The following is a 23098-nucleotide window of genomic DNA, read 5'->3' as shown; positions in this document are numbered from 1 at the left end:
AACTCCTTTTCTCACTTCTGTCTCAGTAACACGAAATCCAAGCAATCACACAAACCTCCCCAGCCTACCTTCCAAAGGTCTGTCCAGGAGGAAGGCGAGTTCCAGGGGCTGGGTGTAGTGCTGGAAGCTTCTTTGGTACTTAACAGCCAGGTGGGAGATGCTGTTGCAGAGAGAGGCAGGTGAAAATGATCCCATTTTCAGGATGTCTCCTCTGCTGGCAGAGTCCTAAAACAAGAGCGGGTCAGGTGTGAAGGACATGTTAGTGGAGGAGTTCCCAATCCAGTTTAATACCCACAGCCCCTAAGAAGATTAAATAGTATTGTATAGATTTGGGTCTATCTCTGAACCTTTGTCTGCTCCCACAGGTTATTCTCAGTGTGAGGACAGGTGATTATCCCCTTCACAAACTCCTGCACGGAAGCACCAGCCATGGACACGGATCACCCTCACGCCCTGGCAGCGGGTAAATCACATTTATAAACACTTTTAAACGTGGAACACTTTGAGGCATCTCCTGTGGCTGACAGGCCAGATGCCAGACAAGCAGCTCTGCTGGTCTTTGCCACAGTATGTGACCACTCTGTAATGCCAGAGGGAGGTTTAAAACTCATTGACTCCTAGAAAATCCCTCAGGGCCTGTGCCAGGAGCACTGAGGCAGAGGGAGGGAGCAGGACCTGGGACTCTTCTGTGGCACTGATATGGTGCAGCTCCACAGGGGAAGAAATAATAACATCCCTGGCCAAGGATTTAACAGCCACAGCAATCTAATCATCAGATTTATTGCAGGGGAATTAGAAATGTGTGATTTGATTTTGGGTCCTTCATGGCGAGAAGGACATTGAGGTGCTGGAGCATGTCCAGGGAAGGGAATGGAGCTGGGGAAGGGTCTGGAGTGGCTGAGGGAGCTGAGAGAGCTCAGGCTGGAGCAAAGGAGGCTCAGGAGGGCCCTTGTGGCTCTGCACAGCTCCTGACAGGAGGGGACAGCCGGGGGTCGGGCTGTGCTCCAGGGAACAGGGACAGGAGGAGAGGGAATGGCCTCAAGTTGCACCAGGGGAGGTTTAGGTTGGATATTGGGAAAATGTCTCTTCTGAAAGGCTTGTCCAGCATTGGAGCAGGCTGCCCAGGGCAGTGCTGGAGTCCCCATCCCTGGAGGGATTTAAAGCCGGGTGGATGTGGCACATGGGGACATGGCTTATGGTGGCCTTGGCAGTGCTGGGGCAACAGTGGGACTTGACGATCTTAGGGGGCTTTTCCAGCTAAACTGTTCTGTGCCTCTCTGATAATTTTAAAGCAAACTGTTGTCTGAACACACAATTTCAGGAGTACATCCCAGTTTTGCACTGGAGTTTATTGCCACAGGTACAGAAGCGGGAGAGGGAGGCGCACTTCCCAGTGCATAAACCCTTCTCCACACATAGCGGTCATTTGTGGTGCTATTTTACGTGGGCACCACGTTCCCCCAGCACGGCCATCCCACATTCCCGCTTCCCGCGCGGGGTCAGCCCTCACGGGCGGGCTGCGTGAGCCGCGGCCCTTCCCGCCCGGGCCGCGCCTTCCGGCCGGACGCTTTCCGGGCCGGACGCATGGCGGCGCGGCGGGCCGGGGTGTGCAGCAGCGTTTCCCTTCCGCCGCCCCGCTCCGTGCCCGCCGCCGCCGCTCGGTCCGGGAGCGCTCCCGGGACAGCCCCGCTGAGGGCGAAGGCTCGTAGGGAGGGCTGGATCCCTGCCCGACCGCCCTCGGAGCGGCAGGGCTGCGCCTTTTCCCCAGCGAGGCTCAGCTCCTGCCGTCTCCAGGCCTTGCGCTGCGCCCGGCTGGAAATGCCGTGTGGGGTTCAGCGTGTATTCACCTCATCTGTGCTCAGCCCCTCGTTCTGAGGGGGACAAGGGTAATTGTCGCTTCTCCCCGGGGCCAGCGTGAGGGGGCGAGACGCGCGGCTCCCCGGGTGCAGCTTTGCTGGTGATTTGTGCCTTCCCTCCCCTGCAGGCAGCTGATCCCGGCCGAGCCCGTCCGTGAGGGCGGCCCAGGAGCAGCTCGCCATGCCCACGGTGGTGGTGATGGACGTGTCGCTGTCCATGACGCGGCCCGTGTCGGTGGAGGGCTCCGAGGAGTACCAGCGCAAGCACCTGGCTGCCCACGGGCTCACCATGCTCTTCGAGCACATGGCCACCAACTACAAGCTGGAGTTCACGGCCTTGGTGGTGTTTTCATCCCTCTGGGAGCTCATGGTGCCCTTCACAAGAGACTACAACACACTCCAGGTAGGGGGTGTGAACGCTAAAGCAGTAAACCGTCGACATTTTTAAAAATCAGCCAATTGTGCCACTAAAGCAGGGTGAAATTCTGTGATTTGGTGTCATCCTGTGCACAACGTTTTGAATTGAGTGAATTTGTCCTCATTTTAAGGGCAGATGAAATGAGTGTGCTTGAAACATTGAACTTTGCCAGTTGCACCTTTGCAGGTGAGCACTGGGGTGTGGCTCATTGAGTCGAAAATGGGATGGAGTTAAAAATGGGATGGGGGGAAGGGCTGCCTGATGAAGCTCCCCAAGTGGGTCTGTGCTGTCCCTGTTTTTATGTGTAATTGTTGGTTTGCTGTTGATAAACAATGCAGCTGACAGGACCATTTAGAAAGACTTTGGTAGAGAGAAGCTGCTGTTGAGAGTGTGTAGAGGTCAAAACAGTGCAAGAGTGAGAATGAGTGATTTTAGGCCTCACAGATGTGGTGGGAAGTTGGGAGGAGGAAATGGGAAGGAGAAAGTCCAAGAGGGAAGTTTCACATGAGTGCAATAAGGCACTGGAGCCTGTGAATCCAGTAAAATTTGTACATTTATATCTGACCCTCACATGGGGGGGAAATGACACATTGCTCTCACAGGGCACCGTGGTTTAGGTTTGTCCATTGGGCAAAGAGATTTTTAAAGCTGTTCTCTGTTGTGTTTGCAGTTTAGCAAGTGGGTGCCAGTGCATCCTCTCTAATCTTCACTTCCCTAAGAGTTCATTTGAGGAATTTTGCTAGCCAGGAGCCCAACCAGGCTCCTTTAGCAAGTGCATCTCACAGCTGCACCCTGTGTTAAGTGTGAGGTTTTTACTTCTAGGAGAGAAGCTGCTTTATGGATGCAGATGTGAGTTTTGGGTTTGTTACTCTCTCTCTCTGCCAAAGAGTTTTTATGAAACAAACTCCTCGTGGTCTCTGCTCTGACACCTGTGAGGATTTTCTCAGCTAAATGTTTCCCATTGGATGTTGCCTCAGGTTTTTACTTTTTTAAGACATGCAAAGGTGTTTTTTCACTCTTAAAGAGCTATGTTGATAATATTACAGTTCCTTGAAAGCCAGGAGTGCCTGCTGGGTGTGTCCTGGCAGGGATGCTCCCCCAGCAGTGACTGTGGTGTTTGTCTTTGCAGGAAGCCCTCAGTAACATGGATGATTATGACAAAACCTGTTTGGAGTCAGCGCTGCTGGGGGTTTGCAATATTGTCCAGCAGGAGTGGGGGGCAGCAATTCCTTGCCAGGTATGGCTGATTGCTCTGGTTCAAGTTTACTTCACTGCATGTTTAGTTATCCCTGGCAGGGAGATTGGAACTTGGTGCTGTTTAAGACCCCTTCCAACCCGAACCATCCTGTGATTCTGTGATTGATTCTGTTCCTGTGAGTTGCACATAGAAATGTAAATGTAATTTGAAAGTTTGGAATGCTCTCAGGCATGCTTTGTGCAAAAACACAAAGAATTCATATTTTGGCTAAACCTGCAATATGAACAGAAGGTGATCTTTATAAAAATATTCAGCAGCAAAAAAAATGAGACTGTTTCCTGCCCCGTGTGTTCTTGTAGTGCAGTGGATTGTAAAACGTGGCTCAGGAGCACTGCTGTGCAGGCCTGGTGTTTGATGTGGGTGCAGTCTGCTGTCCCAGGAGCCTCAGTCCATTTGGAAAGGGTGTAGTCCCACATCAGGAGCCTCTCCCCTCCACTCCTTGATGGTTTCCAGGGCTTGTAACAATCCCAGCTGTCAACCAACAGTGTGGGGCTGCTGCTGAGCGTGTTTTGATCTGACTTCTCTCCCAAATGAGTCATTTGCCACGCAGCTGCTCACATACCCCATTCAGCCCTGCAAGCTCTCAGCCTTCCAAATCTGCTGCCTTTTATGGCAGAGTTTGCTTTAACCCTTGGTTTTCTGAGACACTCGATTTAAGTTCAGCAATTTTGCAACTCAGTGAAGTGGGAAGATGCCTGAAGCAATATTTCTTAAAGGGAAAAAGGACAGAGGTTTATTGGTTAGGCAGTGCTTCATCATCCAGCATGGACAAAAGGCACCTTGGGACAGCAAAAAACAAGAAAGCAAACAACAAGAAAGCTGTGAAAACCAAGCAGAGATTAGACCTCAATTATTTTGTCTCTCATTTGTGCCATAGCTGATTTTACTGGCACTTCAGGTGCTGGGGTGGTGGAGGGCACTGAGGAATGTACTGTGCAGCCTTGGAGTGGTGGAAAACATCATTGGTGAGCACCAGTTCTGAGGAGACTGTGAGAGAGACTGGGGATGCAGGGGGAATACAAATCTGGATGTAGCAATTACACATGGAGTTTCAGCTGGATTTGATTTTCCTTACCTAACAGCCAGAAATCATGCCTGCCGTTGCCATGCAGCACTGAAGGAGCAGCTCTTTTACTCCTCTGGAAGCTGGGTCACAGCTGAGTGTAAATAATCCCATTATTCACTATAATTAGTGCAGGTTTCCACAGGGATTGACTCTGGATGTGCAATTGAATGAAAAAGTGTGTGGTTTTGATATAGTAGTTCTGCTGCAAAATGTGAGCATAATGCAGCTGTATTTGCAAAGCATTAAGATCACTAATACTACCCTTTTCTGAGGTTTCTGTGGTTTGTAGTGGAAGTTGAGTTGCTCTCCAGATTCTGCAGAAGAAATGGCCTTTATCACCCATCTGAAAATAAACCTGGAATCCTTGAGTCCAGCAGCAAGAGGCTGGTTTTTGGCTGTGTAGTCACTGTGCTTCTAGTGTACACTTAAAAATTAAATATATGAGATTCAAATGTTGGTGCAATTACCTAATGCCAAGAAAACATTTCTTTACCATTCACACCGTGTAAACCATGAGGGTTCAATCTTCAATTTCTCCTTGATGTGGGGTTCCTTCTGGAAATTTTGCCCAGCTGGGTGGGAGCAGGGAGTTTGGGTGGGAGCAGGTAGGTGCTGCAGGAAGGCTCCTGCAGTGTGCGGGTGCTCAGGTGCGCGGTGCAGCTGGAAGTGTCTCACTGTCCCCGGTCCCCGCAGGTTGTCCTGGTCACCGACGGCTGCCTGGGCATCGGCCGGGGCTCCCTGCGCCACTCCCTGGCCACCCACAGCCAGCGCAGCGACAGCAACAGGTTCCCACTGCCCTTCCCGTTCCCGTCCAAGCTCTACGTCATGTGCATGGCCAACCTGGAAGAGGTGATGGCTTATTCTTTGTTGCCTTGGGTAATTGTTGGGCTTGTCTGAACTAACGGCCACTTGTGTTGATGTTCTTGTGCTTAAGGTTTAGTTGACATTCTGGTGCTTAGTTATTGGGTGAAAGAATTTAAGGTTTATTGTTGCACTGTTATTATCTACTGCTATTGCATTATTACCATAGTCTTTATAAATCATGTCAGTTTGTCCCTGGGGAATATTATGGAATTTTAATGTCTCTGTTAATATTTCTACTGCATTAATTATGTTGAATGCTTTTGGGGCTCTTCTTAATCTGCAGTTAAGTTCTTGAATAAATTACTTGTGTTGCAAAGATGCTTAACACTTAAGACACAGTAGCTGTGTGTAGAAATGTTAGAGGGGAAGACTGGAGTCTCCAAGCCAGTGTTTAAAACACCTTCCCTTAGTTGTGAAGGAAAGGTGTCAATTTTCTTCCTCCTTTCTCTTTCTCTTGCAAATTTCAATCCCAGCTTTAAAAATCTTCACAGGAGTTAGAATTCTGCTGCATAAACATTTGTTTAAAAAGAAGCCTATTTGACTAATATTCATTAGATTAAGTTTTATTAATAGCATTGCTTTTGATTTGACACCTGTATTCTTGTGGCCTTCACAGAAGGGTTTTCTGCTTAGGCATCAATTAGATATCTCAGCTTCATGGTCTCTGTCAAGGATGACCCTTTTGATTAAGCTGGTGGATTGAAGCACTGTTAACATCTCAAATTAACTGGGAAAATATTTAAAATAAATATTTAAAATAAATCATCTATTTCTGATAAGTAATAAGAGAACATCGCCTGGGAGACAAAGAATGTTCGTTTATTTGGAAAGGAGAGAGAGAACAAAAAATCATGGGAACATCCAATCAGATGCTTTTTGCTGTGTTGTGTATATTTTCTTTAAAAATACTGGTTAGTACAAAAGAGAATAAAAAGAACACTCAACAAAAATATTTCCCTTTCTTTTTCTGCAGCTTCAAAGCACAGATTCCTTAGACTGCCTGGAACGGCTCATTGATTTAAACAATGGGGAAGGGCAGATTTTCACCATTGATGGCCCCCTGTGCCTGAAGAATGTGCAGTCCATGTTTGGGTGAGCACATTTGTAGATAACAGACCTTTGGGAAGGTCCCCAGTTGATATCTCAAAAGAAAAACAAATACAATAAGAAATCTGGTGATATGAGATGTTCTAATTAAATTCTTCATTTTTTAATCTTGTTAACTGTAATTTCATCTTGGCCTTCACTGGTTATGGTCAATATTTATTTAGTCATTGTAACCAAACTGTAGCATCTGTTTATGCTTGGCAGATAGAAGACAGTAATTTCCATAATTACTGTTCATTTTCCATGAGTGGGATAATGCTGCTTTGTTTCATAATTTAGCAACACTAGAACTATTGAATTAACTGTAGTTAAAAAAGATTTGGGAGCTAAATTAGTGTGCCTTAGACAAACTATTTTCATATAATATGTATTATGTTTTCCTTAATAACTGTGTTCTAGAAAGCTAATAGACCTGGCTTATACACCATTCCATGCTGTCCTCAAGTGTGGCCACTTAACATCTGATGTGCAAGTATTTCCCAGACCAGAGCCTTTCATTATAGATGAGGAAATAGACCCCATTCCTAAAGCAATTAATACAGGTAACAAATATTTGATTGCTTTTTTACTAAAATCCATTTGATTTCTGCCCTTTCACTACCATCTGTCATCCTCTGGAATTATTGCCTCATCCACTTTGTCTCTGCAAGGATCAGTCTCCGATTGTGTAATTTTTTTGGTGTATGTGTGACACCAGGGAACAAAAATATCATCCTGCTTCATCCATGTGTACCTGGCTAAAGGGCTGCAGTAGGGTAGAGGCACTTTTAGAGCTCAGGGTGACAATTTCTAGGGGTAGAGACTGGGAAACAGCCACAGGCTGCTTTCCATGAACACCCTCATAAGCTAATAAGAAATTATTTTTAAAAATAACTATGCAAAGAAAAACCTTTCCAGCTCTCCCGTTAGTGGACACAGCTCCCATGAGCAGCAGCTGTTTGCTTTTTCTCTTTTGGAATTTAAAAGACAGCAATGGATTGTGTGCAGTGTAAATATCAAGGTGCTCAGTTCTGTAACTGTCCAGCAGCACAGCTCATGGGCAGCAGTCTGTGTGTGCTGGAAGTCATCCTCAAAAGTTGTGTGTTTTATGTATTTCTTACTTATTAACACCTCTGGACTCCAGTTCAGTTTGGGTTCTCTTGTGCTGTCTTTAGTCATTGCTTCAGAATGACAAAATCTGGTGGTGGTAGTGATGTTAAATAGCCTCTGAATACATTTCAGTTATTTCCAAATATGATTTAAACTGTCTTAAATCTGATTTAAATCTGTTGTCTCCCTGCAGATCTAGAAATTGTTGGGTTTGTAGATATTGCAGACATTTCCAGCCCTCCTGTCTTATCCAGACACTTGGTACTGCCCATTGCACTTAACAGAGGTGAGCAAGTTGGGTTTATTTCAGCAAAAACTACTTTAAGCTTCCCTTGTAATGAGGTTTGGACTGGAAGCACAGGTTTTTTTGCTTTATCAAAATATCAGATGTCATATTTGTGTGATTGCATTAGAATTAAAACTTTGACCACAAGCTCTCTTATTTTGCATACTGTGTTCTTTGTGAAGTTCATAGAGGGGCCAGGGTCCTTACAACATCATTATTAATAGAACATGCTAAACATACAGTTCAGAATAATAAGGAGCCATGAAATATGTGGTGCAAGATGAATATTTAATGCCCTTGAGTACAATGCAGTGGAACATTTATGTATCATTATTGTGCCACTTTGCCCAAGCAGTTCATTCTGCAGCTGTTTGTTCTACAAAAGTATTAATTAACTCTTGCAGGCAGACAGTAAAGGGTGGTGTCATGGAAACAGATCTCTTGTGTTTGAATTTATTCTTATGTTTTCTCTTTGTTTGCTTTGATTCTTCCCTAGAGGGGGATGAGGTGGGACCTGGGATCACAGATGACACTGAAGATGAGAATTCAGCTAATCAGATTGCTGGGAAAATCCCCAACTTCTGTGTTTTATTACATGGCAGCCTGAAAGTGGAAGGCATGGTGGCTCTCGTCCAGTTGGGGTATGGAGCTGGATGTCTGCCTGAAAAATCTCTTACTTTGCTCATTTAGGCTTTATTTATAAATTATGCTTATTTATATCTGTATTCTGTGCAGAACTCTGCACTGCTAGACTAAGCTGTGGATTTTTAATTGCAGATTTGTTTCTGTCAGTACAAGTTGCAAACATTGAGCCTCCACACAGTGAGAGGGAGGCACATTCTATGGAGAGGGGTGGAAGATTTTCAGCCTTTGAGAGTTTGCTTTTTTCCACAGGCCAGAGTGGTATGGTATGCTTTATTCACAAGCTGATAGCAAGAAGAAATCAAACCTCATGATGTCACTCTTTGAACCTGGTCCTGAGCCCCTCCCATGGCTGGGGAAGATGGCACAGCTTGGCCCCATTTCAGGTACTGGTCACACTCCTCTGAGTAACTCTTAACCATTCAGTGCTGTGTGAATGATCTTGGCAATTCTTGGTTGCTAAGTCTATAATTTATTTTTTCTCCCAGATGCAAAAGAAAATCCTTATGGAGAGGATGACAACAAGAGCCCTTTCCCTTTGCAGCCCAAGAACAAACGCAGCTACGCTCAGAATGTCACTGTCTGGATCAAACCCAGTGGCCTCCAGGTAATGAGCCAGGTTGTGCTGCTTTACCTGGAGCAGCAGGAGCCATCTCAGCAGGAGCTGCAGTCTGTGCATGTCTTGCCCATTTAGTGCAATTGCTTTATTGCTTTTCTTTCATTTTTATAAACACTGCCTCTTTACAATGTCATGATTAAAATGCAATCAGAAAGCATAGCTTGTTTAATGAGAGTTGTGTCTCCAGTGGAGCATCTGGCTTGGTTTATTTGATTTAGTATAATTACCAGTTATGTTTCAGCCTTTGTGAGCTGCAGTTTTGTCAATGGTCAGGATAATTTATCCATAAAGAGTTGGGGGTTGTTCTGCAGATTCCCCCAGAAGCTGCCAAGATTATTGGATTTTTTTTTCTCTTTTCTGCAGACAGATGTACAGAAGATCTTGAGAAATGCAAGGAAACTCCCTGAAAAAACACAAACCTTCTATAAAGTGAGTAACGTTCCAGGCTGGCCAAGTTTGATCTGTAGTGATGATGGTACGTTTGACAGAAGAACCACAGTGTGTTCTGTTCAGGCTTGCAGTGCTCTGCAAAAACTTACAGGCTGGTTAGGTGAGACAAGGGGGTCTCATTTCAATGGTCTGGCACTACATTTTCTGGCACAGATGTGTCATGTCTACAAGTGCCGCTCATGACCTCTGCTACTTCCATGGTGAACTTCTATGCTGTTGTCCAGGCAGAAATGAACAGGGATCAGAGAGGAATAGGAACACAGATGTCATTCTGAGTCTTGAAAATGTCTCCTCCATTTTATCTGCAACTGAATCAGAGAAAGACAAAGTTCCAGGCACATTTGGCCACACCATAATGATCCATAACCAGACTGTAGCTGGAGGTAATTATTCCTCTTGCAAGCTTAGTGCTGAAACAGTTTGGTATTGCAGCCTCCAGAGACCTGAAGAAAGAATACCCTGCCTAAGTGCACATAAGCACTGTTCAGTTTATAGGGAAGAAAAATCAATGTATCTACATTTTACTGGACGCTGTGGTCAAAGGCAGCAGTCAGTCAGTGAAGCCTAAGCTGGAGCCCTGCTGGGACACAGACAAAGCAGGCAGGTACAATAGCTGAATGCACAAAAGGAAGAAGTGGAGGTTTATAGAAAAGGATCAAGGGAAGACAACTGTCATCTTCAGGCCTGATTTTTTATCATCCATGAGCAGCTGGGCACTTTCCAGCAGCTGCACTGTGAGTAACATCACCTTTAAAAACAGATGCAGGAAACCCACGTTTGATGTGGAGGCTTGGAGTGGCTTTAAAATGGGTTTTGTGTCTTTGCAGGAGCTGAATCGTTTGCGAAAGGCAGCTCTGGCCTTTGGCTTCCTGGAGCTGCTGAAGGGCGTGGCAGACATGCTGGAGCGGGAGTGCACGCTGCTCCCCGACACCGCCCACCCCGACGCCGCCTTCCAGCTCACACACGCGGCCCAGCAGCTCAAGGTGGCAAGTACTGGGGCCTCGGAATACGCTGCCTATGATCACAACATTGCTCCTCTGCAGACAGACTTTTCCAGCAGCAGCACTGAGAGAATGTGAAGTCTCCATTTTGGGAGCTTCTCTAGATTAAGGCTCAAGATTTTCTTCTGGCCTGTTCAATCGCTGTTTGAAGAACTTCCTGTCCAAATGGGGAAGTTTTGCATCAGTGCTCTAAACAAACGTAGCTCGTTTGTGGTGGCTGTTAGTCAGACCTGGAAACTGTGGAAAGCGTCCCAAACCCAGTGGTGGTGTTGGATGATGGGTGGAAGTTATTTAGTACATGTGAGGAAAGAAAAAATGCCATTGGCAGCTCTTGGATTTTGGCCTCCCCAAAATGCAGTTACTACACAACTGAACTCGCTGGTGAAAGTATCCTAAAAGGCAGCTACTACACTTTCAAGATCAACTTGATTAGTCCAAAGAAAGGTGTGAGAAGCACCCTGCAAGATCAGATAAAAACTGATTTTGGGGTGTTGGCCCTGACTTTATGCCCAACTTGACAGTTTGTACTAGGCATTATCACTTGCATTTGCAGTGCTTATGCTTCTGAAAGTAACTTGATCTTGGGACACATTTTTTTTTATTTGCATAATACAAATAAAGAGTAATTCTTCATGAAAATTTAAGTTGGATTTGTTCCATTTTCATAGCAGGCTGTGTGGCCCAAAAGACTGACCTGGTGAAGGCTCAGGTCCCAGCTGTTTATCTCAAGTTAAATATCAAATTGTACAACTTCTCAGGAAGTAGTATAATTTGAAAGAACAAACAACTGAACTAAAACAAAATTTGGTTGTAAATCTTTATTAATAGAAACACATTCTTTCTGAAGGACTAAAATTCAGTAGTGTAAGGTCCATGACAGCTTGCACTAGGTACCACAATTTCACTGATGAATACATACGGATTTCATAACAGAGGTTTAAATGCCCAGAGAAGAAATCAAATTATGAAAGTGATCCTTGCTGTTCTGTTACTCAGCTAATTCAACCCTTTCACATACTTCAAACATAGGTACAGTGTGTGCTAAGTGAAATTTTGTGTAAATAGTGCTCAACTCTCCTGAGTAAAGTAGGCTGTGCTTCTCCCAAAGAGAAGTTGTATCACGCCTCTTGTTGACAGAACACAATTTGTGAAATGCAGCGTGGAGCTTGTACTGCTTCTGTGTTAGTCTCCTCATAACACTATTTCATTTACAGTAACAAGCACTGGGTCCATATCACAAACCTTCTGTTTGTTACTTTTAATATATATAAAATAATTTTCTGGAGGGTTCATATTGTTTTACAATAGAAAAAGATAAATAGTAACATGGCACTAAGCTAATCTCAGCTTGTGTCTGTTCTGGATTGCTGGCATTGCTCTGCAGTGCCTGGGGCAGTGGCAGTTGGGAAACAACCTGTTGATAACCACAGTGCAGTATGAACTAAACTTGCTGTACCTTTCTAAGCTGGGTTAAGGAGGCCAGAGGAATCTGGGATCAGCTACAGGAGGCTCAGTGTGAAGGAGGACATGCTGAAATAAAGTCAACAGAGCCAGAGGTTTCCAGGTGAGACAGCAGATGACCTGAAATGTGGGGGGAGCTTCTCTTTGGTAGTGGTGGTGGTTAAAGCAAGCAAATAGAAAAGGGTTCTTCAAACCGTGTGTGGGACCTCCCTTACTAAGATTTGATATGTGCTATCTAAATAATACAGTTTATTTGACCCCCCTGTTCCATCCCCCCAGGAGCCCCACACCAGCTTCTCTGCTGCACCACTAAATGCAGGTAGGAGAGTGACTTTGCTGCCTTGCTGAAAGCTGTAAATACAGGAGCCACAGCCCTGGCAGGATGGATCAGAGGGGCCCCATCTCCCATCAGAATTCCACATTCTTTCTTTGCATGGGTTGGATGGAGTTCTGTTGGGGTTCACGTGCCAGGGGAAAGCTGGTACCTATGTTCCCTTGTTTTGTTACATTTCAATGCTTGCTCTACCAACCAGGAAAGCATTTCTGCCCTCAGTGGCAGCTTCCTTTCCCTAATGACTGGACAGGATGTGTTGCTACAGGAATACACATTGCTATCATTGCTATGGTCCACACAGAGCTCCTATTCTGTTAAGGCTCAACTAGAAACAGACTAAGTTGGTAGCATTTAAATCAGCATTAGCTACTTCCAGTTTTAATTCTGCACCATCAATAATTCTGCAGAAGAAAAGGGGGGGTATATACTGAGCAGGTTTATCCCAGTGGTTGATAAACACCCAAACACTGCACAGTGGCCTCAGACTGTGCCTCCTCCTGCCATCAGGATGCCTCCCAGGAACAGCACAGGCCAGCAAAGAGCATATCCCACATCAGAAGCCCTGTCTGCATGCAATATTGAAAGAGCAAATCTCCAATTAAAAGATAAACACTATTTCTAGTTAGTGCTGCTCCACTGATTATAAGCATATCATATGCAGATAATAGGATTTCTTTCTAATATGCTGGTTGACAGGATACACGTTTAAATGTTCAATGGTAAATGCCATGCATAGATGATGGAAAGGGAACAAAATCCAATATAAGGGAATGTTACCTGAATTCACTATGAAATCATGAAATCTAGCGTGGTCATTTCATTTTACAAAATTCTTGCATTACAGTGGGTAAAACCGTAAGAATTAGAGGCTTATCTTGTCCCCAAGTGAGATAAGAAATCATTGCACTCCTGCTTCACTTCATCTTTCTCTTCTTTGGTCCAAGGTGCTGTTTCCTTTGCTTGTAGAGGTAACGGAAGTTTACAAATACCCCTGGAAAAGAATGAAGTGTTTAGGTAGGACATCACTGCGTCTTTTTATGGTAAATAGCTGTACCAAATCTAAAGGAAAAACAACAGAACCCAATTAACCCAACCACCACACAACAAAATAAATTATTTAGGGGTGTGTATAGCAGTGAAAGCTAATGCAAGTGTTTTCTTGCTGGCTGAGGCAGGAGTTGCTGCACGGGCTGTTTGGCAAAGAGCTGCTTAGAAGGTTTGTTTGTCACCTTTAAGAAGTTGTGACACCAGCTGTGCAGAGCTAAGGAGGATGAACCAGGTATTTCAGAGTAAAACTCAACTGGAGGGTGGCTTTAAGCAATGTCTGTGAGCAGGAGAAATCTAGTGAAAGTTCAGTTTCAAATTCTCGGTTAGATTGTGGTGAGTTGTGGATACCCAGCGTGGGTGTGGGTACAAGGAATTTAAATTGTGTTTACAAATGTAACACCAGAAACCAACTATGTCTCAAGCAGGTTTCCTTCTTTAAATATATTATTTATATTGTTTCCTGGAAAAACAAGATTTCATGTTGCATTTGTGATAATATTGCAACATTTAACTAAATTAATTTGAAATCATGTTTAGATTGCCATTGCATCATTCTAAAGCTCAAATATCCCCTAAAAGGTGAAACTAAGTATACTATGGTTATAAATATATGTAAAAAATTTTCAAGTTTATGGTGCTAATTTGTTACCAATACACCTTTTTGGAGGGCTAATCAGAGCTCATTGGAGGTGTGTTCCTCTCCATCACTGACAAATTTACATAAACAATCCATAAGGATAACAGTTAACCTCGAGCAATTTTATGTTGCCATGGTCCCCAAGATGCAGGAATTTCATTTTCTTTGAAAAATCAAGTTATTCAGGGGAAACTTTTTATTTCAATACTGAGAAATAGAATTAAATACTTACCTAAAAACAAGGCTATAAGATATATTTGAAGCACAAATGGAAACTGGATTGTGACATTCAGTGGATTTGGCAATCCCAGGCTAAATTTCCCTGTTTCACTGAAGATTGGAATGGATTGAACAATACAGACAGCTGAAAGCAGAAGGCCACCATCATTACCAAGTACAGATAAAATATGTAATTACCCAGCCTACACCAACTATTTCAGCATAGTCCCTTCTAATTTGCCAGTGCTGATTAATGACAGCAATTTTGAAGGTGTTGAACATGCAGGAGGGTGGGAAGCACCTGCCTGAGGGGGTGCAGCAGGGAACCTTCCTGGTGAGACTCTGTTCTCAGGCACGGCTGCAGCCCCAGGGCCTGTGCCAGCAGGATTTGCCATCCAGAAATACCCCCAGCAATGAAACAGGCACACTCCTCCCCCTGCTTGGTGTTGGGCAATGCTCAGAGCACCTCCTGGCTCACAGACATGAGTGTGCAACACAGGAATAAGCCCCTGCCTGTCCTCTGCAGTCATTTACAAGATAATATCAAGACCTGGGAGCTGGTGTGAACCCAGGCCCGGCTGAGCAAGTCAGGCCCAGCAGACAAAGCTTTGGTTCAGCAGAGGGAAGTGAGCACTGGCCTCCTGTGCAGCTTGTTCTTGTTCCATTGGTTCATGCAACCCATCATTGCCTTTACTTCACCCTCCAGAAAGGGAGTCTTTCCTCCAAAAGGAAGACTTTACATCAAATTGAAAATAATATTTGATTCAGTATGAAAGACAGAATGGTTATATTTGGTTCACCTCAAAGCAAATCTATTTATCTGTTGTTCTATTTTACTATTTTAAGTCCAGCTGCCAAAAAAAGAAATTGAGTTATTTTCCCAGCCTTGAATTCATTATTTAGTAAACTGTTTTAAGGAGATACCTTCTGCCAAGCCCCCTAAGGGGTAGAGAGGGATCCAGGCAGTGTAACGGAGCCAGGTGAGTGGTTTCCATTCAATTCCAATGCAGGAAAGCATGTAATAGGGATACCTACAGTGTGAGGGGAAACAAACACTTTAAAATGGAAACTACTACTAGAATTGGTCTTGTGTATATACACTGTGTGCTCAACACAATTCCCAAATGACACAAGAATATTCAAGGCATTGTCCCTGTGGATGATGATGGACACGTGGTTATTGGGCAGTTTACAGAGCTCAGGCCATTCTGAACACAGGCATGAAGGCAACTGCCTGGCTGCCTAATAAACCCTTCAAAATAACTTTGTTTCAAAGATAAAGGCCTCATTTAACAATGGAAATTCAAAGCACCAAAGAAATAAAGCAACAGGGCAGTATCACTTTCAGACTCCAGCCTGCCTTAGCTTTTGGCAGATGAAGGAAGGCTGTGAACAGTCAATGACTCAAGGACCCTCTGGGGACAACTCTTCCAAAAAATACAAAGATCAAAATCTTCTTTCTTGGGAACAACCACTTTGTTCTGTGCACACTTGGTAGGAGGAAAATCCCACCAACCTGAACAGCTCAATGATACTCCAGAAATAAAATATGAAGAACACCACAGGTTTGCTCTGCATTTCCTCCAAGGTTCCAAGGATAACAAACAAAATGAAGTTTCTTCCAAATATCTATTAAAGAAAAACATATTAAGGAACATTTCATCAGAAGGAAGGGCAAGTCCTTGCTGTCAGAAACACAAGATATCTACTCCTCACACATCTGAGCACACAACTAACTCACAGCTGAGCTGTGACCTGCTTCTTACAAGTAGGCATCTTGCCCTGTATTTAGGTACAATCCAAGGGATCCAGTCTCAAATCAGCCATCCTCATTTTTATGCACAACAACCACAACCAGGATAAAAAGGGCACTGGCACCAAATCAAAATCATGTACTTTTATCAGCTTCTTGCTTTTACTGTCCTGCACTCCCTTACCAGGTGATGAAGGAGACAGACAGCCTGTCACAGCCAAGACATGGGTTCCTGCCTTGTGAATTAGAAATCCTCTAGTCCAGTGGCAGTGAGCTTGCATCACTTATTTTAGGAGTGTCTCAACACTTGTGTAAAATAAACATTTACTTTAAACATAAGAGCAAGGAGAAGAATTTAGAAATACAACCTGCACTACAGAAGGGATCAGTGGTGACTTGACCAGTCCTATTAGTGAATTCATGATCTCCATTAATGCCAGGGTCTGACAGAAATACATCATATCAGAAATAGTGTGAAATGTGTCATAGAAGGAATCTGTAAGACACAGAAAACCAACTGTTTTAGAGAACAAATGAATTTCCATGCTCAGGAAGTTGGTGCAGCAGCACAGCTTGTGATAACAGGATTCTAGCTGTATTTGAGAAAAACATGATGCATAATTACATAAGTTCTTTATAGGCCTTATCTTGAACTCACAGCAGCTGGGGCAGAAACACTGCTCCATTTCACACACAGAAGGATCAAGAGCTATTTCAGTAATTGCTTTACAAAAATGGCAGTAGTGCTGTACCTCAAGAGAATGGATTGTTCTTGCTTCAAAAACAAAATACTCTGTCCAGATCATTTTCAAAAACATTAACATTGCAGTCAGCGAGACATTTTGCTTCGGCTGATTTTGTTAGAAGTGATTCTGGCAGAGCACAAGTATCATTCACAGAGTACACAGCTGTGACTTACAAGGGGACAGTATTTTCCTGCCCTTGACACTTTGATGACCTTTGAAAGGCTTTCATTGTGCTCTTTGGCACTGCATTCGTGGTTCAGTTCCTAAATATATCTCCCTTTAGATTTTGCTATTTAAAAGGTCTTAAAAACAACACTGAAAATCAACTCAAGCCCTCCAATATAAATAAAATAGTGCTCATTACTTGCCTTTTCCTAAGATGAATAGTCGAACTGTCATGTTCACAAAAATCCAAGAGAATCCCAAAAACTGTACAAGATTATACATTATTAGGTATCCCTTCTTCAGGTGTTTGAAAGCTAAAATCAATAATAAACACATCAGGTGAGCAGAGTACAATGGTAATAAGAGCTGCAAACCAGGCTTTCTGAGAATAAAGCTTATAAGGAAAAGGGAAGTTATTGATTGTGATAAAAGCACTGTTGGGTGCACTGGGGGTTCTGCTTTTGCCATTATCTGCCAGAACTCCAGAACTTGCTAGTCAGATTTTTGATGTTCCTTGGAAACTTCAGTCCATTTTTATTAAATTTCTAATAGCTCACAAAACAAAGATCTCCTCCAAGACACCCCAAGCCACTCAAAATTCCTTAAGAGTCAAGGTTCACAAAGTGTGAACAAACTTCCTAAATCCCACTTTACCCACTAAAAAGATGCAGTTACTTACGGTCTTTTGGGACTCTGGATTCTATTTTCATTTTGTTAATCTTTTCTTCTTCCTTAAGATGAAGGATAAGGTTTTAAAGACTTACTGTAATTAGCAAGTGATTTGTTAACTATACTACTGCAAAGCTGGTGGATTTAAAACTCAGCCAAGCAGACAGTAGCTAGAAGGTTTAAATTTTCACCAGCATAAAACAGAACATGCATCATCCAGAAATTATAGTACAGTAAAAGCCAGAGGGTGTTAACCAGTTATCCTGCCCTCACCGTGTGGTTTGTTCTAGTAATTAGATGCTTTTGCTGAAAAAGCCTCTGCTTTCTGTGTTAATTTTCAGTTATGACTGTGCTGTTTCTTACATGATCCACCAGCAACCTGAGGAGAACAGAGAACATCCAGCCCAGGTTCTCTGCCTGCCTTTCCCAATGCTCCTGGGCCTTGGCACTGCAGTGCCCCTCTCTGCTCCCTGCCAAGCTCACGGCTGCAGAGGGGAACAGGGCACAGTGTTTGTTGTAAAAGGGATTTGCAGGAATGTGGTCTGTTCAAGCCTTTTCCAAGTCCATCTTGCACCTCCCCACTCAGTAAGCTGCTCAAGCTCACCAGATGGTGGGAATGCACCAGCAGGGCCAGCCAGGGCTCGGGAAAGCCTCAGCAATCCCTGCTTCCCAGACAGACAATGTCCAGGACTCACTCCTTTGGGCTCCACATGGCAGAGTGACATGATCCTCTGTGGATCAGCACACCAGGCAAGGAGCGCATGCAAGGAGCCAGCAGACAGCCTCCAGTTCCAGTTCTAACCAGAAATGTGCCTATTTCAAATCCCCACTTACAATTTGAACTACTTAACTAAAAATGCGGGTGTTGAATGGTGGGTGCTGCTGCCTACTATCTGTTCCCAACAAACCTCTCCTGTAGGAAAGCACGTTGGGTTAACATTCAGGCAGTGCAGTCAGATCCCCACACAACACTCACCACAGCTGGCTCAGCGAGAGAGGCAAGAAAGGCTCCTTTTTGCAAGGGTTTATTCCAGCAGAGTATATCACATGTGGCTGAAGGAAACTCGGCGAGAAAGAAGGCAACCACTAGTGGTTGCAACCACTAGGTGGCTTAAGAAGGGGAAGGGGTGGGAGGCGGAGATAAGGGCAGGGCAAAGGGGGTTGGTCTCCTTAGCCACCAGGGGTACCAAGCCAGTGAGGGGACAGGGAAAGGGGAAACCAGGGGAAGCCCATGTGGGAGTCTGTCTTTTCCCCCCAGGAGGACTACTCTATGGTAAGAGGAGAGAGTTCATGGGATGTGACAGTTAACCAACTTTATACAGAACAGCAATAACAATCAGCATGCCAGGAACTCCTAGTAAATGAAGAGTGCAGGTTCAGGCACAGGAGAACAGCTGTCCTTGCTTTGTAGGTGGCAGCACAAGCTCCAGGTGGCCACAGGACTCACCTGTTCCTTCAGCTCCATCTCAGCATCCGACTCATCCAACCAGCGGTCGAAATCGGGTGCCAGGAAGAGTGGGCGCTTCTCCTGCTTGGTCAGTCTCTCCCACCAGTTACTCTCTTTCTTCTGCACAGTGATGTTCAGCTGCCTTTGGGTCATCCTGCACACAGGCTGGGGGCAGACATATCAGCAAAAGTCTGATGAAACAAGCTCTGAGGCTGAGAAACAAACTCCTCTTATCAAGGAGGCAGGGATGACACAACTGCTGCAGCACAAACCTCTCTCTGCCACCCAAGGCATGGAAGCAAAGGGCAGTCCAGTTGAAGATGGCAGCTGTGATGGGTGCACGACTTGATGAGCAGCCTGCCCATATCACAGCACCACTGCATCCCACCACAGAGCCAGCAGAGACCCCACTGCCAGCCTTCTTAGACAGAACCCCTGATCTTGGCTTTACACTTCTTGCACTTAGTACTGTGAGCCACCCACCTCCTGTAGCCAGCAGTAAAAATAACACTGCCAGCAGCCACAGGTACTTGTCTAAACAGGGGACCCCATGTGACCCCTGCTGCACCGAGGGAAGGAGCTAAGAGCCTTAGGGAATGCCTGGACACAAGGTGAGCTAACAGAGCAAGCAGTGTGCTCACTGCCACCCCACAAGGCCTCTCCATCTGCACAGTGGCAGCCCAGAACCTCTCCATCCTTACAGTCCACAGCATTGTCACCTTGGAGCCCATGGCATTGTCACCTTGGAGCCCTTCTGACCACCGAGGCTGCTCCACGTGGCACTGCCCGTCAGACCAGCTGAAACTGCTGCACAAGCTGCACTCCTAACTGAGCACGTTACAGCAGCTCTGCTCTGTCAAGGCTGGCTGGATGCTCCTCTGACATCTGAAGGCAGCTGCTGTAATTTACAGCTACTACACCTCATCCTTGCCTGCCACAGGCTCCATTTCTCACTGCTGGCACCAGCAAGGGGAACTCATGCTGCACATCAAAACTAAAGGAGAAAAATCTGGACTGTGATGCTGCCTGGTCCTGACCATCTGTAGTTACACAGAGTTCAGTCTGTTCTCCAGTCCTTCCACAGTGACTCAGAGTGACAACTTTTGGAAGGAGGCTGCTCTGCAGAGGCAGGGACTTGCCTTCCAGGCCTGGCTCACAGCAGAGCCTGTGTCTGCCAGCACAGGAGACAGGCACAGGCAGAGACAGGCACCTCTCCCACTCTGTGGGCCAGGCAGATGATAAGGCAGTGACCAGACCCTGGAACCAAGAGCTGTTCACTGTCTGCCACTCCATACCTGGCAGGAGCCACACCAGAAACATGCCTGCTGACAGAGCCTGGAAATTCCCCCTCCAATGGTCTCCTTCTCCTTCCCTGCTGAGGAACAGAGGTGAACGGTGGTTCCCAGCCTGACTGGAGTTATCCCAAACTTAGCCAGGAATAAACAGCACAAATCCTGCCCCAGGAGCAAAGCCCAAGTTCTCCTGTGCCCCAGGCTCTGAGAGTGGGGACAGACCTCACAGCCACCTGTGAGTAACACAGAGGGACATCTCTTCCCACTCAGACTGCAACAGGGATTAAGGAAAGACTTCTCCAGCAGGAGCCACAACATATCACAGCCTAAGAAATCTGCTCAAGCCAGAAACACAAATTCTCCTGACTCTATTTTGTCCAACTCAAAAGAAGCCATGAAACATCACACTAACTGCACAATGTTCCCCTGACCACCAGTCAAGGTTGCATCAGACAACACACTGCCAGATTCTCCTGTTATTTTGCTGCTTTAAATCCTTTAAAAAACTTTAAAACTGCTGTGTAACAAGTGACAAGCAAGTGCTTACTCAAGCTGGTCCATGCAAGCACCAGCTCCAGTGAGGTGATTTGCATTAAAACAAGACAATGGCACACAGGACTGCCACAGAGCTGGCTGTTACAGAGTTACCAGAAAAATTTAAACAGTATATTGGGAACTTTGTGCACAGCCATTTCCCTTTCAAGTTCTTCAAAATTTACTTTTTCTTTGCAAGAATTAGAGAAGTAAAAATACCTACTTTAGGCTCAACTGCCTCGAGGAATTCAATCTCAAATTCATATATGTTGTCTCCTTTGGCACCGTGACCCTGGGCTAAAAGACAAGAATTCACAGTCAGTGTGAGGTTCACCTGCAAAGGATGCTTTGTACACAGCAATGTTCAGCACTTATTCACAGCACTTTCTTCCTCCCTTCCTCAGAGGCAAGAGGAAACCACACAATTACAGGGAAGACACCAAAACCTTGCTTGGAGGGGCAGATGCAGGAGTCAGCAGCTAAAGCTGCTGCAAGTCTGCACCATGCTGGAAAAGGGTTCCTGCTGCAGGAAGCCAGCACGTCAAATTCCCAAAAGAGGGGATCAAAAGGCTGCTCACAGATAACTCAAATCCAGCAGGAAATCTCCTGCTGGGGGATCCAGCCTCTGCATAACGCAGCACCCAGGGAGATGGGTGCTGCTGGGTGAGTAGGAGGGTGATGTGGGGAGTCCCTCCCAGTAGCAGAAGGGCACTTATCAGGGTTTGTTATCTCCCATATTGATCCTGTCCCCGGAAGGGCTCCAAAACTGCACACTGTGTATAATTCCCACCCTTCCACACCGTAAACTGATCCCAAAGAGAACACGATGTGCAACACCCTCCTATCAAATGGCCTGGCTGTGGCTCACCAAGGAGGCAGCAGCTCCTAATGAGACATCTTAAAAAATTCCGTGGTGCTGAAATATGCAGCTGTCCAGCTGCAAAAAACCCATCTTTCAGGGCAAGATCTGCTTTAGTTTCCAAGTGGTGCACTAGTTCCTGATGTGGAGGCTTGATAAGAATTGCACACAAGGTCTTTGTGAAAGGAAAAATTGCTGTGAGTTATCTCCAGGGTTTGGCCAGCCCAGGATGGGAAGGATATATGGAAATTCCACTGGTATTTAAATATGGAGAGGTTGGGGTTTTCTTGTTAGATAAGATAGGGCCTGTTGTGGTTACCAGGGCTGGAACACAGAGGGCTGTGGGTGGGAATGTGGCGGATCTGAACATGCCCAGCACAGCGGCTCTTGCCACCGATGGGAACCAGGCACCCGCGATGGGGACAAGTGGGACAGCCCCGGGGTGGGGGCCAGGCTGAGACCCCCCCGATGGAGCCCCTACCTCTGAAGTGCAGGACATTATCAGTGATGGTGATGTCCGGGTTCTGCGGAGGGAGAACACGCATTAGGTGACAGCTCACGGGGTCAGTGCACCCACCCGGGGGTCCCGCACGGCCCTCCCCGGAGCGCCGAGCCCACAGCCGCTGTCCCCGCGGGGATCCGCAGGTGAGCCACCCTGGGGGTCCCGCAGGTGCTCCCCCCGCGCAGGTGATTTCCCCCGCAGGTGAGTCCTTCCAGGTGTCCTGCAGGTGATTTCCCCCGCAGGTGAGTCCTTCCAGGTGTCCTGCAGGTGATTTCCTCCCAGGGTCCCCCAGGTGAGTCTCTCCCCACACCCAATTCCCCACAGGTGTCCCCGCCCGGCGCTCCCCAGGTGTCACCCCCGGGCTGTCCGCAGATGCCCCTCCCGGGTGTCCCCAGGTCAGTGTGCCCCCCGCAGGAGAGTCCCCCAGGTGTCCCCGGGTGTCGCGGCCGTACCCGGACGTCGCTGAGGTCCACTCGCAGGAAGAGCTCGCGGTGCCGCTGTGCCCAGTGCACGTGCGGCCGCAGGCTGGGCCCCGCCATCGTCCCGGCCCGCACCGGCCCGCGGCGCCCCCGCGCCTGCGCACTCCGACCCCCGCCGGGCGGGCCCCGCGCCTGCGCGCGCCGCGGGGGGCGGGCGGGGCCGCCATGGCCGGGCGCCCTCAGGGGTTCCGAGCCCTCATCGGTGCGAGTCATTGAGCCGCAGCGTCTGCTGGGCTGGGAAAGCCCTCCCGGATCCCTTCTGACCATTCCCCAGCACTGCCGAGCCCACCGCTGAGCC

General features: G+C 46.3%; 2 protein-coding genes across 2 annotated transcripts; one reads left to right on the top strand and one right to left on the bottom strand.

Moving 5' to 3' along the window:
* The first annotated feature begins 1577 nt into the window (after positions 1 to 1577).
* On the top strand, positions 1578 to 11295 carry INTS14 (integrator complex subunit 14). Its single transcript, XM_030955264.1, has 12 exons — positions 1578 to 1886; positions 1985 to 2259; positions 3404 to 3511; positions 5292 to 5447; positions 6436 to 6554; positions 6969 to 7111; positions 7852 to 7944; positions 8441 to 8585; positions 8839 to 8972; positions 9075 to 9193; positions 9569 to 9634; positions 10483 to 11295. The coding sequence occupies exons 2-12, from the start codon at positions 2038 to 2040 to the stop codon at positions 10732 to 10734; spliced, it is 1557 nt and encodes a 518-aa protein (XP_030811124.1). The 5' UTR covers positions 1578 to 1886; positions 1985 to 2037; the 3' UTR covers positions 10735 to 11295.
* Positions 11296 to 11459: 164 nt separating this feature from the next.
* Positions 11460 to 22901, bottom strand: HACD3 (3-hydroxyacyl-CoA dehydratase 3). The gene is made up of 11 exons (XM_030955265.1): positions 22774 to 22901; positions 22301 to 22343; positions 21184 to 21257; positions 19135 to 19299; positions 17698 to 17749; positions 17222 to 17332; positions 16476 to 16603; positions 15871 to 15983; positions 15279 to 15385; positions 14368 to 14499; positions 11460 to 13442 (listed from the first exon to the last, which is right to left on the bottom strand). Exons 1-11 carry the CDS (start codon positions 22858 to 22860, stop codon positions 13366 to 13368), a joined length of 1089 nt encoding a protein of 362 aa, XP_030811125.1. The 5' UTR covers positions 22861 to 22901; the 3' UTR covers positions 11460 to 13365.
* Between the last annotated feature and the right edge of the window lie 197 nt (positions 22902 to 23098).

This window comes from Camarhynchus parvulus, chromosome 10 (assembly GCF_901933205.1).
Source record: "Camarhynchus parvulus chromosome 10, STF_HiC, whole genome shotgun sequence".
In the NCBI taxonomy this organism is placed as follows: Eukaryota; Metazoa; Chordata; class Aves; order Passeriformes; family Thraupidae; genus Camarhynchus; species Camarhynchus parvulus.
The sequence above is the reverse complement of the archived record's forward strand: the minus strand, read 5'-3'. Positions and strand labels throughout refer to the sequence as shown.

Excerpts from the sequence above, each read along its gene's own strand:
- INTS14 (XM_030955264.1), top strand. The coding sequence starts at position 2,038 with ATGCCCACGGTGGTGGTGATGGACGTGTCGCTGTCCATGACGCGGCCC. Across the intron at positions 2,260-3,403 it reads GAGACTACAACACACTCCAG|GAAGCCCTCAGTAACATGGA; the intron begins GTAGGGGGTGTG and ends TTGTCTTTGCAG. Across the intron at positions 6,555-6,968 it reads AATGTGCAGTCCATGTTTGG|AAAGCTAATAGACCTGGCTT; the intron begins GTGAGCACATTT and ends ACTGTGTTCTAG.
- HACD3 (XM_030955265.1), bottom strand. The coding sequence starts at position 22,860 with ATGGCGGGGCCCAGCCTGCGGCCGCACGTGCACTGGGCACAGCGGCAC. Across the intron at positions 22,344-22,773 it reads TGGACCTCAGCGACGTCCGG|AACCCGGACATCACCATCAC; the intron begins GTACGGCCGCGA and ends CTCCCTCCGCAG. Across the intron at positions 17,333-17,697 it reads ATCCAGAGTCCCAAAAGACC|CTTTCAAACACCTGAAGAAG; the intron begins GTAAGTAACTGC and ends TATTGATTTTAG.